The following is a 13396-nucleotide window of genomic DNA, read 5'->3' on the forward strand; positions in this document are numbered from 1 at the left end:
CAGCAAGCTGCTGCTTTGTCCTTATGAGCACAAGTTTTGCAGCTCAGTTTGTGCTTTGGCCACAGCCTTGTGGAGACGCCATGTGAGGATGCACTGCACACACCAGGAAGTCACACATAAATATATGGCCAGTCCAGCTCCCTGATAACAGCAGCTGAACTTGGTTAGCAAAGGACAGGGAGAGGCCTGTGACGTTCAGACCTCTCTGACTTCCTCCTCCACAACCCCATCTCGCCAGGGAGAGAAGATTCACACGAGGTGAGGCTGGTTGGTCTGTTATTCTCACATGAAGTGTTTGAAACTTGGACAAGCTCTGAACAATGACAAGAACTAAAATATCAGTGTATGTTCTGGGCAAAAGGGGAGAAACTGTAGGAGGAACCAGCTTTTGCTCAGAAGTTATTAGCCAAACAACCAGTTGGCTACTGTTGCCAAAGGCATATCTCTGTCCAGCACAGCGTTTAAGGCAGTGGTATTCTGTGGTTCACTCACAGCAAGCCACGTTCTCAGTTACCCTGTACCAAAAAAGCCACATGACTTCTTTATGTCCCTGGTACACCATCCGGCCAAACACACACATAAAAATAGATATGAATTTTAATATGTAACTATAAACTAAGGTACAAGAGTACCTTAGAACCTTAGCCAAACCTTGTGTATCAGGAGTGAGGGAAGAACTTCTCCACCTGTCTGCCCTCGCTGTCTCCTCAGCATGAGGCATAGCAACTCAGATGAGATGGCCAAAGTGCCCAGAGGAAAGCAAGCTGGCTGTAGAGAAAGGGGAGTAAAACCACTCCCCCATTATGTCCAGCTTGCTCTTTTGGTGGTTTTACTCTTTCTTCTCTGCAGCCAGCTCATTGTCCTCCTGGCAGCTACCTGAGTGCCGAGATGAGAGCTCAGAAGCTGTGGAGAAAGGTGGAGGAGTTATTAAAGAGGACGGCCCCTTTATTTTCATCTCCAGCACGAGGCCCGCAGCTCAGGGAAACTCACAACTTTACTTCATTTCTACTCCACCTTTCTCCCCAATGGGGACCCAAAGCCGCTTGCATCGTTCGCCTCTCCTCCATTTTATACTCTCAACAATCTTATGAGGTAGGTTAGGCTGAGTGTGTGTGACTGGCCCAAGGTCACCCAGCAAACTTCCATGGAAGAGCAGGGATTCGAACCTGGGTCTGCCACTCTAACCCCTGCACCACAGACTTGTTCACATTTAGAGCTCAGGATCTCTTTCTTTCTTTGCAAGAATTCAGCTGCTAAATAAACTGACCTCAACAAATTCGTGACAAAAAGTAAGAGACAGCCAACCATCACCCCCATTTATTTCCTCATAGGAAGGGCCACTCAACATCCCCTTCCTCACTGAAATACAACAGAATATCTGTCTGGTGATCCCATTCATTTATAACAACTAGAGATTCTAAAACTGCACACCCTACTGTGTTTTGGTTCCCACCAGAATGGATTTCCATCAGCAGCAAGTGACTTTTTCAATCACCTCTACCTTTATGCTGCAGCAGAAAATGCATCTCCACGATTCAGGGGTGCATTTGGGACAAACTGCGTGTGTGTGTTTTTAATTAGGTGTTTAATCTAATTGAGAAAAAGACATTTGACAAAACTCACGGCAGACTGACAGGAAACAACTGGTCAAAACATTTACAGGACTCACAAAGAGCTATCTTGACTTATGTAAAAGGATAGGATTAGAAGCTGTAGCTGTGGGACAGACCCGAGTCCACAAAGCTCCACAAAGCTAGTTGGGGTCTTTGAAAAGCAGTTGCTGATCTTGTTAACCAGTGATCAAATCTTTCGCAGCTGGCCAATGGAGGTCATTTCTGTCACATTCACCATCTCTCAATCGCAGACGGGCAAAACAACTTTCCAAAACAGATGGAGGATACTGAGCAACAGGGCCCAAAATGGAATGCGGGCAATAGAGACCATGGCTGCTGCCTTTCGCACTACGAAAGGGGTTAAGACACATTCATGGAAATGGAACGCTATTTCAAAGGCAGTGATATGATATGTTGCCCAAACAATTTCTCAGATTTCTCTTTTAGTTCCCTTCCTGCATGGATTCTCATATGTGCATTACGGGTCGAACTCTGTCTGAAGCATTTCCCACAGACGGAGCATTCATACGGTTTCTCTCCTGTGTGTATCCTTCTATGGACTAAGAGTGCAGAGTTAAAATCAAAGGTTTTCCCACAGTCCAGGCACTTGTACGGTTTCTCAGCGACATGGGTTCTTTTGTGCCTAAGCAGTTGGGACTCTTCATCATAGCTTCGCCCACAATCGGAGCATTTGTGCGCTTTCTCTCTTGTATGTAACCTTTTATGTATTTTAAGCGCACAGTTAAAACTAAAGCATTTCCCACAGTTTGAGCACTTGTACGGTTTCTCTCCCGTGTGAGTTCTTTTGTGCTTGTTAAGACTCCCTTCCCAACGAAAGCTTTTCCCACATTCTGCACATGTGAATGGTTTTTCTCCTGTATGGATTCTTTTGTGTAGAAAAAGATGGCTGTTTTGGGTGAACCTTTTCCCACAGTCTGAGCATGCATGTGGCTTCTCTCCCACATGGGTTTCCTTGTGCCTAGTAAGATGGGATGGCTTACTGTAGCTTTTGCCACAGTCTGAGCAGGCGTATGGTCTGTCTCCAGCATGGTTACTCATATGTATTTTAAGGCTGTCTTCCCAACGAAAGTTTTTGCCACACTGTGCACACCTGTATGGTTTCTCTCCTGTATGAATTCTTTCATGTACATAAAGCTGAGAGGTCTGGCTGAAGCTTTTCCCACATTCCGGGCAATGGTAAGGTTTTTCTCCTGAATGTGTTCTCTCATGTAGAACAAGATCATTTTTTTGGCGGAAATTCTTCCCACATTGCAAGCATGCATGTGGCCTCTCTCCAGTGTGAATTCTCTTGTGTGTAGTTAGGTGTGATTTCTGACTGAAGCTTTTCCCACATTCAGAGCATTCATATGGTTTCTCTCCCGTATGAGTTCTTTCATGGACAGTAAGGCTGGCTCTAGAATTGTAACCTTTATCACACTCTGAGCACGGATACAATTTCTCACTTGAATGGATTCGCTGGTGGCTTATGAGTTGGCTACTCCTAGCAAAGCTTTTCCCACATTCTATGCAAGTATACGGCTTCTCTCCTGTATGGATTCTTTCATGATCTGAAAGGATGGTACCAGAACGAAAGGCTTTCCCACATTTAAGGCATTTATATGGCCTCTCACTCGTGTGGGATCTTCCATGTTTAACAAGAAGCCCTTTATATTCAAAACATTTCCCACACTTTAAGCACTGATGTGGCTTCTCTCCTGTATGTGTCATTTGATGGTCAGAGAGGAATGATTTCCGATCAAAGCTTTTCCCACATATTGAGCATACAAACACTTTCTTTTTTATTTTCTGAGAAGGACAACTCTTAATGTTAGAGCCCTTCATGAGTTTTTCTCCACAATCAGTATCTTCCATTTTTGTCCCACAGACAGATGCTTTGGTTAAATTTTGGTTGCCCAAAGAACATCTTCTCACTGGATCAAGCTGTACATGGGTTTTTTTGTCCTTGCTGACTTCCACATGTTTTAAATATTTTGGGTCACTGGAAAGTCATTCCTTTTGTGCCACCCACCAATGTACCATTTTATCAATTTTCTCACTTCCTCCTAGCTGACCATTCTGTTCCTTCACTTCAGTCACTTGTCCAGTACCTGCCAGAATAAAAAGATAACTATGACTTGAATGAAGCAGGGAAGGAAAACAACCTCTTCCTTCCAATGAATGTCATTCTTATCAGACTGTGCTATAAGGAAATGGTTCAGAGTGGTGTGCTGGAACGGGATAGGGACTGTATACTTTCTGTTTTTGTGAGTATGCTCCTACTGGATAGTTTCCACATCGTGTAATATGCCAGGTCAATTTGCTTATGTTTTGTTTTCAAGCATTGATTTCAGCTCTGTATCAGATTTTTGCTTGTTTTCAAATTTCTGCAATCCTTACCCTATTGTATTCCCATCGGTAGATTGTATTGACCTACACTCTGTAATCTGCCTTAAGCAACTGTGAGAAAAGACTATAAACAGCATAAATAAATAAATTTTTAATTGCTGGCAGGTACACTACTTTAACCGAAGAACTCTCTTTGAATAACATATAGTAGAGAAAGACAGGATCAAAATGCTTTGGAACCAAAGGAAGAGGAAATGAATTAGTGATGGGAAAATGGAAGAAAAAATACAAGGACCACAGAGAAAATGAAATCTAAAATTAAGAGGTCTGCCAGAGGACAGACCAGGAGGAGAAACATTGGACTGCACATTATATAAAACCACGGTCTGTTTAAATTGATCATTATTGTGACTTACCAGCGTTTGTCAAGGTAAATCAGGATGTGAAACCAAATCCTGGTTTCACAAACTAACCATAGTTAAAAAAACAATGTTTTTGCATTATATTTGAACAGAAATCTGGGTTCTTTTGGTGGGGAGTGCAGTCAAGTCATAGCTGGCTTATGGCAACCCCTAGTGGGGTTTTCATGGCAGGAGACTGAGGGCCAAGCTACAAGTGATGAATGACACTTGAACGGCAAGTGGATTGAGTGCAGGGCAAGTGAGCAGGGAGAAATACACTTGCCATACAAGTGTCATTCATCACTTGTAGCTTGGCCCTAACAGAGGTGGTTTGCCTGTGCCTGCCTCTGCAACAGACTAAAATAAGAAATACGGACAATACGCAACAGATGGAGGAGTATTTAAACATTTCACTGCCAGGAAGGCACCCACTTCAGAGCCCCCAGAGGTGTCTACTCAATATCAAGATGACAGAAGTGTAACCAATAATAACATTAAAATTATTTAACACAATGTTAAACAGTCTGAATCATCCAGTTAAAAGGCAAAAACAGGCTTATTGTTGTCCTTGAAACTAAAAGGAGTGGTTATGGTGTTGGAGTAAGATCTGGGAGACCCAAGTTTGAATCTTATTCTGCCATGGAAGCTCATTGGATAACCTTGAACCACAGAGTCTCAGCCTAACCTACCTCATAGTGTTGTTGTGAGGATAAAGTAGAGGAGAGAAGAATAAATGAACAAATGAAATAAATAGAAAGCAAAGGACATATTAAGAAGGATTAGTTTTAGTTTAAGGGCCTTTTCTACGGTTGCTCTATAACTTAGCAACTTATTCTGGCTAGAAAGGTACAGGGTGTTGGTAAAGTTTCCTCAGCAACACTGCTGTTAGCAGCCTCTGTGGCATAAGGGGCTTCAAACCCCTGCTCATAGAGATCTGTGGACTAAGAGATCTATCAGGCTTCTGCTAGGAGCGCCACACTGCTTCTCACCTTTTGCTTACGTCCTCTATGTTCTGCTGCTATGATGCCACTGAGACATGACAAAATAGTCATGTATGGATTGACTTAGTCTACACCTGGCTAACATGGAAGTGATGTAGTCACGCTTTTCTATCTTTGATGGAAGATAGCACAATTGCCAAGGTTTCCAGCGGTCTGACGAAGCATTGTTCCCTAAAGATCTGGCATGTTTTCTCTTATGCTCCCCCAACAAAGAAATTAAGCTACCAGTTTAGCTACACCAACATTTCACTGATGCTATGGATCACAGCTGCACCAGGATTAGAGAATGGCTCTGTACAGAGATACTGTTTAGTAAAGGAGTAATAAAACTTGATTTGAAAGTGATACTTGCGTGGACAAATCTAAGGGATACGACAGTATGACTAAAGGACTTTAGAAGGTGGTTGATTAACTGGCACCTAGACTTTTAACTTAAGGGTAAAGGGCTCTTCATTTTTTTCTCTCTTGAGACTCAAGAATGCTAAATGACTTGAACTTTTTCCAAACTATGGGTTCAGCGATAACTGATAGATTCAAACAAACATCTATTATTGCAACAAATCCAAAGTCTGGAAAATAAACATAAAAGAATATTGCTGAGACTGCATCCAGATTTACTTAACTTTAAGTAAAAATGTCCTTTGTTGCTGAGCTCATAGACATATATGTAGAAAAACAGGTAAGGACGAACTCTGGCTCCTAGTGACATAGCATAATGCAAACTTAACAAGGGTGGGTGCCCCACTCCAGCCACAAGCTTGAATTCTCAGCATGGATTAAACCTTGGTTCCAAATCCCAGCTAGTGCAAAGAAATCAAACTCCACTTAATTAGCATGCCTGCATTTTCACATCAGCAGAAACCATAGTTAATTTTTCACTACAATATTCCTTTCCAGAAGGGAGGAGGAGGAAGCATATCATGTACATTTGCCTAGCAACAAGCTGCAGTGATGCTCATTTTTACATAACCACAGTTAAATAATATGCTGAATATTATTTAACTGTGGTTAAATGATATATAATTAAATAATATATTGATAATATATTAGTATAATTAAATAATATAAATATATAATGTATTTATTATAAATTAATATAATAAATTAATTCAGCTTCACCTTTGATATTTAATGGCAGCACTTAAGAAACAACATTTATTAGATATTCTACACCAAAATATTAGATATTCAATCAGCATTGGTCTGTGGAAGCATTGTCTTGAGCTTCCTTTTCAGTTGCAATTCAGCAAAGAGATGTTGCATTGTGACTGATAACAAAGCTCAAGACAATGCATCCAGCGGGATCGAATCAAGACCCTGGCTTCCTGTTTCATTACCAATGCTGATTTCTCCACACCTACTACCTCTCTGCATATCCCACTGAATCCAATCACACCTGCTATTGTCATTCACCAGCTATAGACATTTATCTGCTATTGTCATTCGGCATCTGAAATCACTCCACTCTCCAAGATATGACAGATGGACTCACATTTTAGCGGTATCTGAAGAAGTGAGCAGCGACTCACGAAAGTTCATATCCTACCAAAAATTTTGTTCATTTTATAGGTACTACTGGAGTTTTGCCCTGGGATGCTGAGAGTCTCTCTTTACAGCTCTATCCTTTTTCCGGCCAAAGGACCCCTTTACAGGTCCTGTCCTAATTCTTTTCCCTTCTCCCTCCATCCAGCAATCTCCCTTCCTCTTTTGCTTGTGTACACTCACCTCCTCTTCCTCCCTGCCTTTGTGCGGCTTTCCTCCAGGGGCTCTGCTCACCTCCTTGCATGCAGGAGAGGCTTGCAAAGGCAGTTTCCTCAGGAAGGAGATGAAAAGCTGAACTGGGAAGAGGGAGGCTAGGATTTCCCAGCCTCTCTAGAAAACCAGATCTCAGTGCATTTAACCCCTTCCAGTGTCTCCTAGCAAAGCAGCAGAGGGACACAAAATAGCTAGCATGGCAAATGCAGAGCAGGCAGGTTTCTGCCTTTTCACTGCATCTCTAAGGTGCCAAAGCTGCACCAGCTGAATTTCTGCCTGCCACAATACATGGGAGCATGCACACACACATCAAGAGAGTGGTGCCAGTCTGGGCATCAGGTCAGGGCACAATTAGCTTATAGCTACCCAGCACTACTCCATTCATTAATTTCTGCCCAGGAGCTTGTCAGATTTCTTAGACCAGTACTCTTCAACCAACAATTGCACCTCATAGGTGTTCTCTGATCTATCTTCCCCTACAGGATTTCAACCATGGTGCTCTCACACTCCATAAAAGGTATATTGTGCTTGTGCGCACACTAGGGTTGCCAGCCTCCAGGCAGTCAGTAAAAAAGAGAGAGGAAGTCTCTGTGTAAAGACCGGAAAAATAAAGGGGGAAATCCCCAGGGAGACAGACAAATTGTTCCAATTATATTGTCAATACAACAGATAGTTAGTGCACAGTGTGAAAGCAACAAACATTCCATTCATTAATCAATACATAGAGTTCTGTTTCAGTCTTTCCTCAGTCAGGAACAAAGAACGCCATGGTAAATCCTCTGGCATTTACAAGGCAGAATAACAGCCCTTAATAACAAAGCAATAAGAATTTATCATCCTGTCTCAGTCTTTCCTTTGATCAAGAACAAGAAGAGCACCACGTTGAATCCTCCAGCATCTTCAAAGTCGAGCAACAGCCATTAGCAAGAAGGTAATTAATATAATTCCGGGACATCTCCAGGTAGTGGCTGGAGATCTCCCGGAATTACAACTGGTCTCCAGGCCACAGAGATCAGTTCACCTGGAGAAAATGGCTACTTTGGGGGGCGGACTCTATGGCCATGCCAAGGTTCTTTTCCTCTGCCAGGAATCCTCAACCTTTTTATCCTGTGGACTCATTTGGAATTCAGACACAGTGTGGAGGGCACAGCAACAAAATGGCCACCACAAAATGGCTGCTGCAGGAGGAGAAGCCAGCCACAAAATGGCTCCTACGGCTTACTTGAGTCACACTGTGAAGACCCTGGAAGCAGTTTCTGCCAAAGCAATGTTTTTTTAAAAATTTACACAGCCAATAAATACTCCAATGGCCAATCTGAAGACATATTTTGCAAAAGCCCAACCTAGCCCCACCCATTTTCTAAAAACACTTGGCAGGCACCACAAAAGGTGTCAGTGCACACAATTGTTGGGACACAGGCACCACATTGGGGACCCCTGCCATAGGCTCTCTGGGGCCATTTTAGGCAAGGGAAATAAATGGGGGCCCCTCAAGCTTTCTCTATGCGAGCGCTACAGTCCCAATCCAAATCAGGCCCATGAACAACTGAGAATTAAGTTTCCCATTTCTCCTCACACCAGCCGTGCAGGGTAGGATAGACTGAGAGTGATGGTCCAAGGCCACTCAGCCTGAACCTGGCTCTCTTATGTCCTAGAGCAAAACTACACAAGACGAATTACACGAGGTCATGTGAGTGTCTAGGATCATGTCTGTTCCTACCTGTCTGTGTCCATTTTACCCCTGATGAACATGTGTCCTGTAGCCCTAGTCCGTGCCCGTGTCAGGTAACTAGTGTAGTTTCGGTTGCAAGTGTCCATAGTCATAAACAGAGAGTCGCCATTGCAGAGCATCGATTTTGAGCGGCTTCCGCTTCCCTCTTTTTGCCCTTAGATCTGTCTTACACTCAAATTGTTTTGCTTTTAATCTGGCAAGTTTTAAATTCTCCAATTTTCTAGTTGACGCCGCCGCCTCCCCACTCCTTCCTGCACCCTCCTTCCCTCTTATCTTCCTCCTCCTCCTCTTCATGTAACATCTTCAGTTGGGATAAGGAGGAGGTGGGAAGAAAGATGGTGGCAACACAATTAAGCATCTGAGCAAGTTACCAATCTCCATTATTCCCTGTGGGGAAAACTAGGAGAGCTATCTAGGGGGATAGGGGTGGCATTTTGCAAGCAAAATCCACCACATTTGCAGGGGAGCTAGTCTTATCTGTCCCCTAAAGACTCCCCAAGTTTCAGGGAGAATTGACCCCAGGAAAGGCATGATCCATGGGTTTCCTCAGTTCCTGTCAGTGTTTCTTCACAGTAGGAAAAAATGGGGTGGCTGTTGACATCTTCTTTGGGGGGGGGCTCTAAAATGACCTTCCCAAGGTCCAAAATCCAAAATTGGAGGGGGGCTAGTCCTATCTGTCTCCTAAACTCCTCCCAAGTTTCAGGGAGACTCAACAAACAGGCAGGAAAGAGTTTATTCCGGCTGACAGCAAGAAACGCTGCCATGGCTTCCAACATGGGGATTGCCCACCCCACCCCCCTTTGCATAGATGTCTCCCCTTCCTGGCAGGCCAAGCTGCAAGATCTCAGCAGAGGTGTGGAACCCCCATTTTCAGCCCCCCCCCCCGGAAACCCGGTGGGTTTTTTCCAATATGTCCAATTGAGTAAACAAGTCTCCCTCTCAGAAAAGCAGCAGAGGAAGATTTGAGCATGCGTGAAGAGAAGGTGCATCATGGGATACCATCTCTCATCTAGGAGGAATTGGGAAGAAACACATGCCAATCCAAGCACGGGATCGAATGCAGTGTAGCAGCATTGTGTGAGTGAACAGGAAAGCAACAGGGAAACACATGTAAGTGCATTCACATACGATACCTGTGTAATTCGTCTCGTGTAGTTTGGCTCCTAGTCTGATCTTATGAGTCACTATACACACTGACTCATGGCTGATGTCTTAATCATTTGCCTAACTATGGCTTAGGCGAATAGCATCTTCCCACCAGTTATTCAAAGGAATTGCGGGGGGTGGGGGATAGTACTCCTACATTCTCTGTGCCTAAGGGAGATGATCCCCATTATATTGTTATCTTCCCCATCTTCCAAGCAGCCAGCTCAGAGTGACATACAAGGTTTCTGCCCCTCCTTTTGTCCTTTGAGGTAGTTAACATATCTGGATTGGGACTGCAGCCCTTGCAGAGAGAAAGCTAAGTTTGTTTTACTCACCTAAATTGGTCCCAGAGAGCCTAGAGGAAACCTGTATGTACCAATGGATTATTTCTGAATTTCCCCAAATACCAATTCCATGGGGCCGTTTCAGATTGGGAAAAACATATAGCACGGGGAGGGGGAAGGCTTAAGCATCCTCACCTCTCACTCAGTGCTCCTGTCATAGTTGACCCTACACGCACTAGGGACTTAAATTCCAAGTAGTAATATATTGTTAGGCCCTTCACTGTCACAATTAATATGTATCTAGGCTGTACATCATAGATGCTCATCCCTACAAACACATTCACACAATATGTGATACATCTCTCTTGGAGTGAGGGTGTGCTATGGTTTGAATCACTGACTAACACTTTGTGAGAGAGGGAAGACATTTTATAACACTCACTCCCTGGTGGTCTAGTGGTTAGGATTTGGCGCTTTCACCGCCACGGCCTGGGTTCGATTCCCAGCCAGGGAAGGTTTTTGCTCCTACATCCCTTGCTTTCTCTGTGTGGTTTTGGCTTACTAGAAGCTGGAGAACAAAGTCCACTTTCTCACCATTCTTTAGTGGTGGTCTAGTGGGCAGGATTCAGTGCTCTCACTACCGCTGCCTGGGTTTGATTCCTGGCCAGGGGAGGGACATGTGCCTTGTTCTCTCTTTCACTTGCTTCTGCTGATGCATCATGCGGCTTTCCACACACAAAGTCCTGGCACACTTCTTAGTGCAGCTGGCAGTGCATCAGTCTTGTGATCTGGTTGTCCCGAGTTCAAGCCTCAGGGAAACCACAGCCTGGCATGGTGCCCTTGTCCGATTTTTGCAAGTGGCCAGAGTCCTTCCTTTGGTGAGAGAGTGGTGGCAAGGGTGTGAGAGGCTTATTAATTTAGAGGCAATGATAGCTTCAGTTGTGAAAAGACTCCCACAGACAAGTTCATGTTTGTAATCCGTAATAAGGGGAGAATCCGGCTTGTACCTACAGAAAGAAATGGCCAGCCTTCTCCATGGCAAGTCTGGCCAGTTGTTCGGCATGGCCTAGGCAGAATGAGAATGCCTGTCCTATGAGACTTCTCTTCCTCCTACAATGATCTTTGGAGAAAGGCATTTTTGGAGGCCTTTGTGAGCATCTATACTCGAGTGCTCTTGAAAGGAGCCAGTTCCCAAGGAGAACTTGGCTAGACCTGCGAGCTTGGGCCTGTCCCTAATGGTTGGGATTTGGTGCTGCCATGGCCAGCATTTGATTTCTGATCAGGGAGGTCTGTCATCCTGTGGGCTGAACTATACTGCCCTTTTTGTGTAGTGTCAGCCTGCCAGTCCAGAAGCTGGCGAACATTGGCCACTGCCCTGCCTCTCTCCCTGGTGCTCAGGATTTGGCATAACTTTTTATTAGGCAAGAACTTGGTAAGTATATACTGATAATAATTAATTTCACAATTACAGAAAAAAGGCATGCAATAAAAATATAATCATGACACTTTTTAACATTAAGGAAGATAAATCATTGCCAAGATGGTGACGCCCGCGGACACTTTGTAATCTTGCTCTAAGCAAGTAAAATTAGTCATGAAAAAGGCTGTCATCCTGTGACTGCCACTGAATTCAGTGGGACTAACTTCTGACAAACTCTGCACAGGACCCCCTTGTCCATGAAAGGCAATGTAGTGTAGTGGTTAGCATCCAAGACAGAGACCCAATTTCAACTCTCTCCTGATGCTATGACACTCTCTGCATGACCTTGAGCTAGTCAGTCTCTGTCAGCCTCATGCTAGACGTTTGTGGCAGGTCATTCCATTGGCCTTTGTGGGACACACTCTTGCTGAATCAGAAAATTTCTATGAATTAAGATGGAGGCAAACAAATTAAAGAGCAAAGGGAAGAGGAATAAACAAGGCAAGTTTTGGTCTCGTCACTGAGCTCATCTGCCAATGAAGACCAGGGTTACAGAGGCAGGCAATGGCAAACCACCTCTGTTAGTTTCTTGCCATGAAAACCCCACCAGGGGTCCTCACCGTAAGTCAGCTATGACTTGAGGGCGTGCTCCACCACCACCACTGAGCTTATAGTTGCAGAAGATTAAATGGGAGAATTGTGGCCCCTTGAAGACTAGCCTCTTTTTTTTTTTGCTATGTAAGCTTTACAAGTTTATTTTAGCCGTTCCCAGTCCCACACATTGTTGCCATGGAGGCTGGGAGTTGGGAGGGGGGGTTGAGTAGATCCAACCATGTGATCCCTGAGTCTTTTCTGTTTTCTGATTTTCCTTAGAAGCTTTAAAATGGACAGGCTTCTTTTTTGCCAAGATTTATCAAGCTTTGCATTATTTAAGTGCTAGTATCACTGCCGTATCTTTCAGTTTCAAATTTTTGTCTCTCTTGCCCTGTTGGTTGGGGCACAGTAAGTTGCCCTGCACCCCTTTATCTGAGCCCCCGATGATCCCTTTCCATGCTTAGACATGCAGGCTCCCTCACTAAAAAATTTAGAACATTGTCACACGAAGCAGTTACAGCCCAGATTGTCTCCTGGGAGAGGATTGTGTCCCCGTCCACAGCAAATTCAGTACTAGCCTACAGTTTCCATCTGCTCCTTTGCATACTGATCAAAATACTTCCTAAACCGTGCGATGCTATCAGACGCAACTTTAAAAGCAGCATTAAGATTAATAATGGCCATTTTCTGCTTCTTGCCTAGTGGTGTGAAAGGATCCCCCCTTTTGTCATAGTGTGAGTACTGTAGGCCAGAGCGTCCTCAGACCTTTCTGAAAATGATTCTGTAACTTAGGGTGTATGCACTCTTTCTGATTTGCCATATGCTTCTGGCTTGGGTGGTTTGCTAATTCTTTCACACTGGTCTGTTGTACATCAAGATGGGTAGCTGTGGAAAAGAGCAAGAGTCCAGTTCTACTTATAACACTAACTATTGGTAGGGTATGAGCTTTAGTGAGCCACAGCTAGAATGTGAGTCCATCTGTCCTTATATCTTGGAGACAGGAGTGATTATAGAAGCTGAATGATAATACTGGGATCAGGAGTGGGGCAGGTGGCAATGCCTGCTCCCCACCTCACCCGGTTGAGATCAGGACTGCAGCAGTCT

At 44.1% G+C, this 13396-nt stretch overlaps 1 protein-coding gene and 1 non-coding gene across 2 annotated transcripts; one reads left to right on the top strand and one right to left on the bottom strand.

Annotated features, from left to right (window-relative positions):
* Positions 1 to 1566: 1566 nt before the first annotated feature.
* On the bottom strand, positions 1567 to 7166 carry LOC129329406 (zinc finger protein 501-like). The gene is made up of 2 exons (XM_054978969.1): positions 7087 to 7166; positions 1567 to 3721 (listed from the first exon to the last, which is right to left on the bottom strand). Exon 2 carries the CDS (start codon positions 3483 to 3485, stop codon positions 2001 to 2003), a length of 1485 nt encoding a protein of 494 aa, XP_054834944.1. The 5' UTR covers positions 3486 to 3721; positions 7087 to 7166; the 3' UTR covers positions 1567 to 2000.
* A 3554-nt stretch (positions 7167 to 10720) lies between these two features.
* TRNAE-UUC (transfer RNA glutamic acid (anticodon UUC)) lies at positions 10721 to 10792 on the top strand. Its single transcript has one exon. It is a non-coding gene; the product is annotated as a tRNA-Glu (tRNA).
* Positions 10793 to 13396: the final 2604 nt, after the last annotated feature.

This window comes from Eublepharis macularius, chromosome 4 (genome assembly GCF_028583425.1).
Source record: "Eublepharis macularius isolate TG4126 chromosome 4, MPM_Emac_v1.0, whole genome shotgun sequence".
NCBI lineage: Eukaryota > Metazoa > Chordata > Lepidosauria > Squamata > Eublepharidae > Eublepharis > Eublepharis macularius.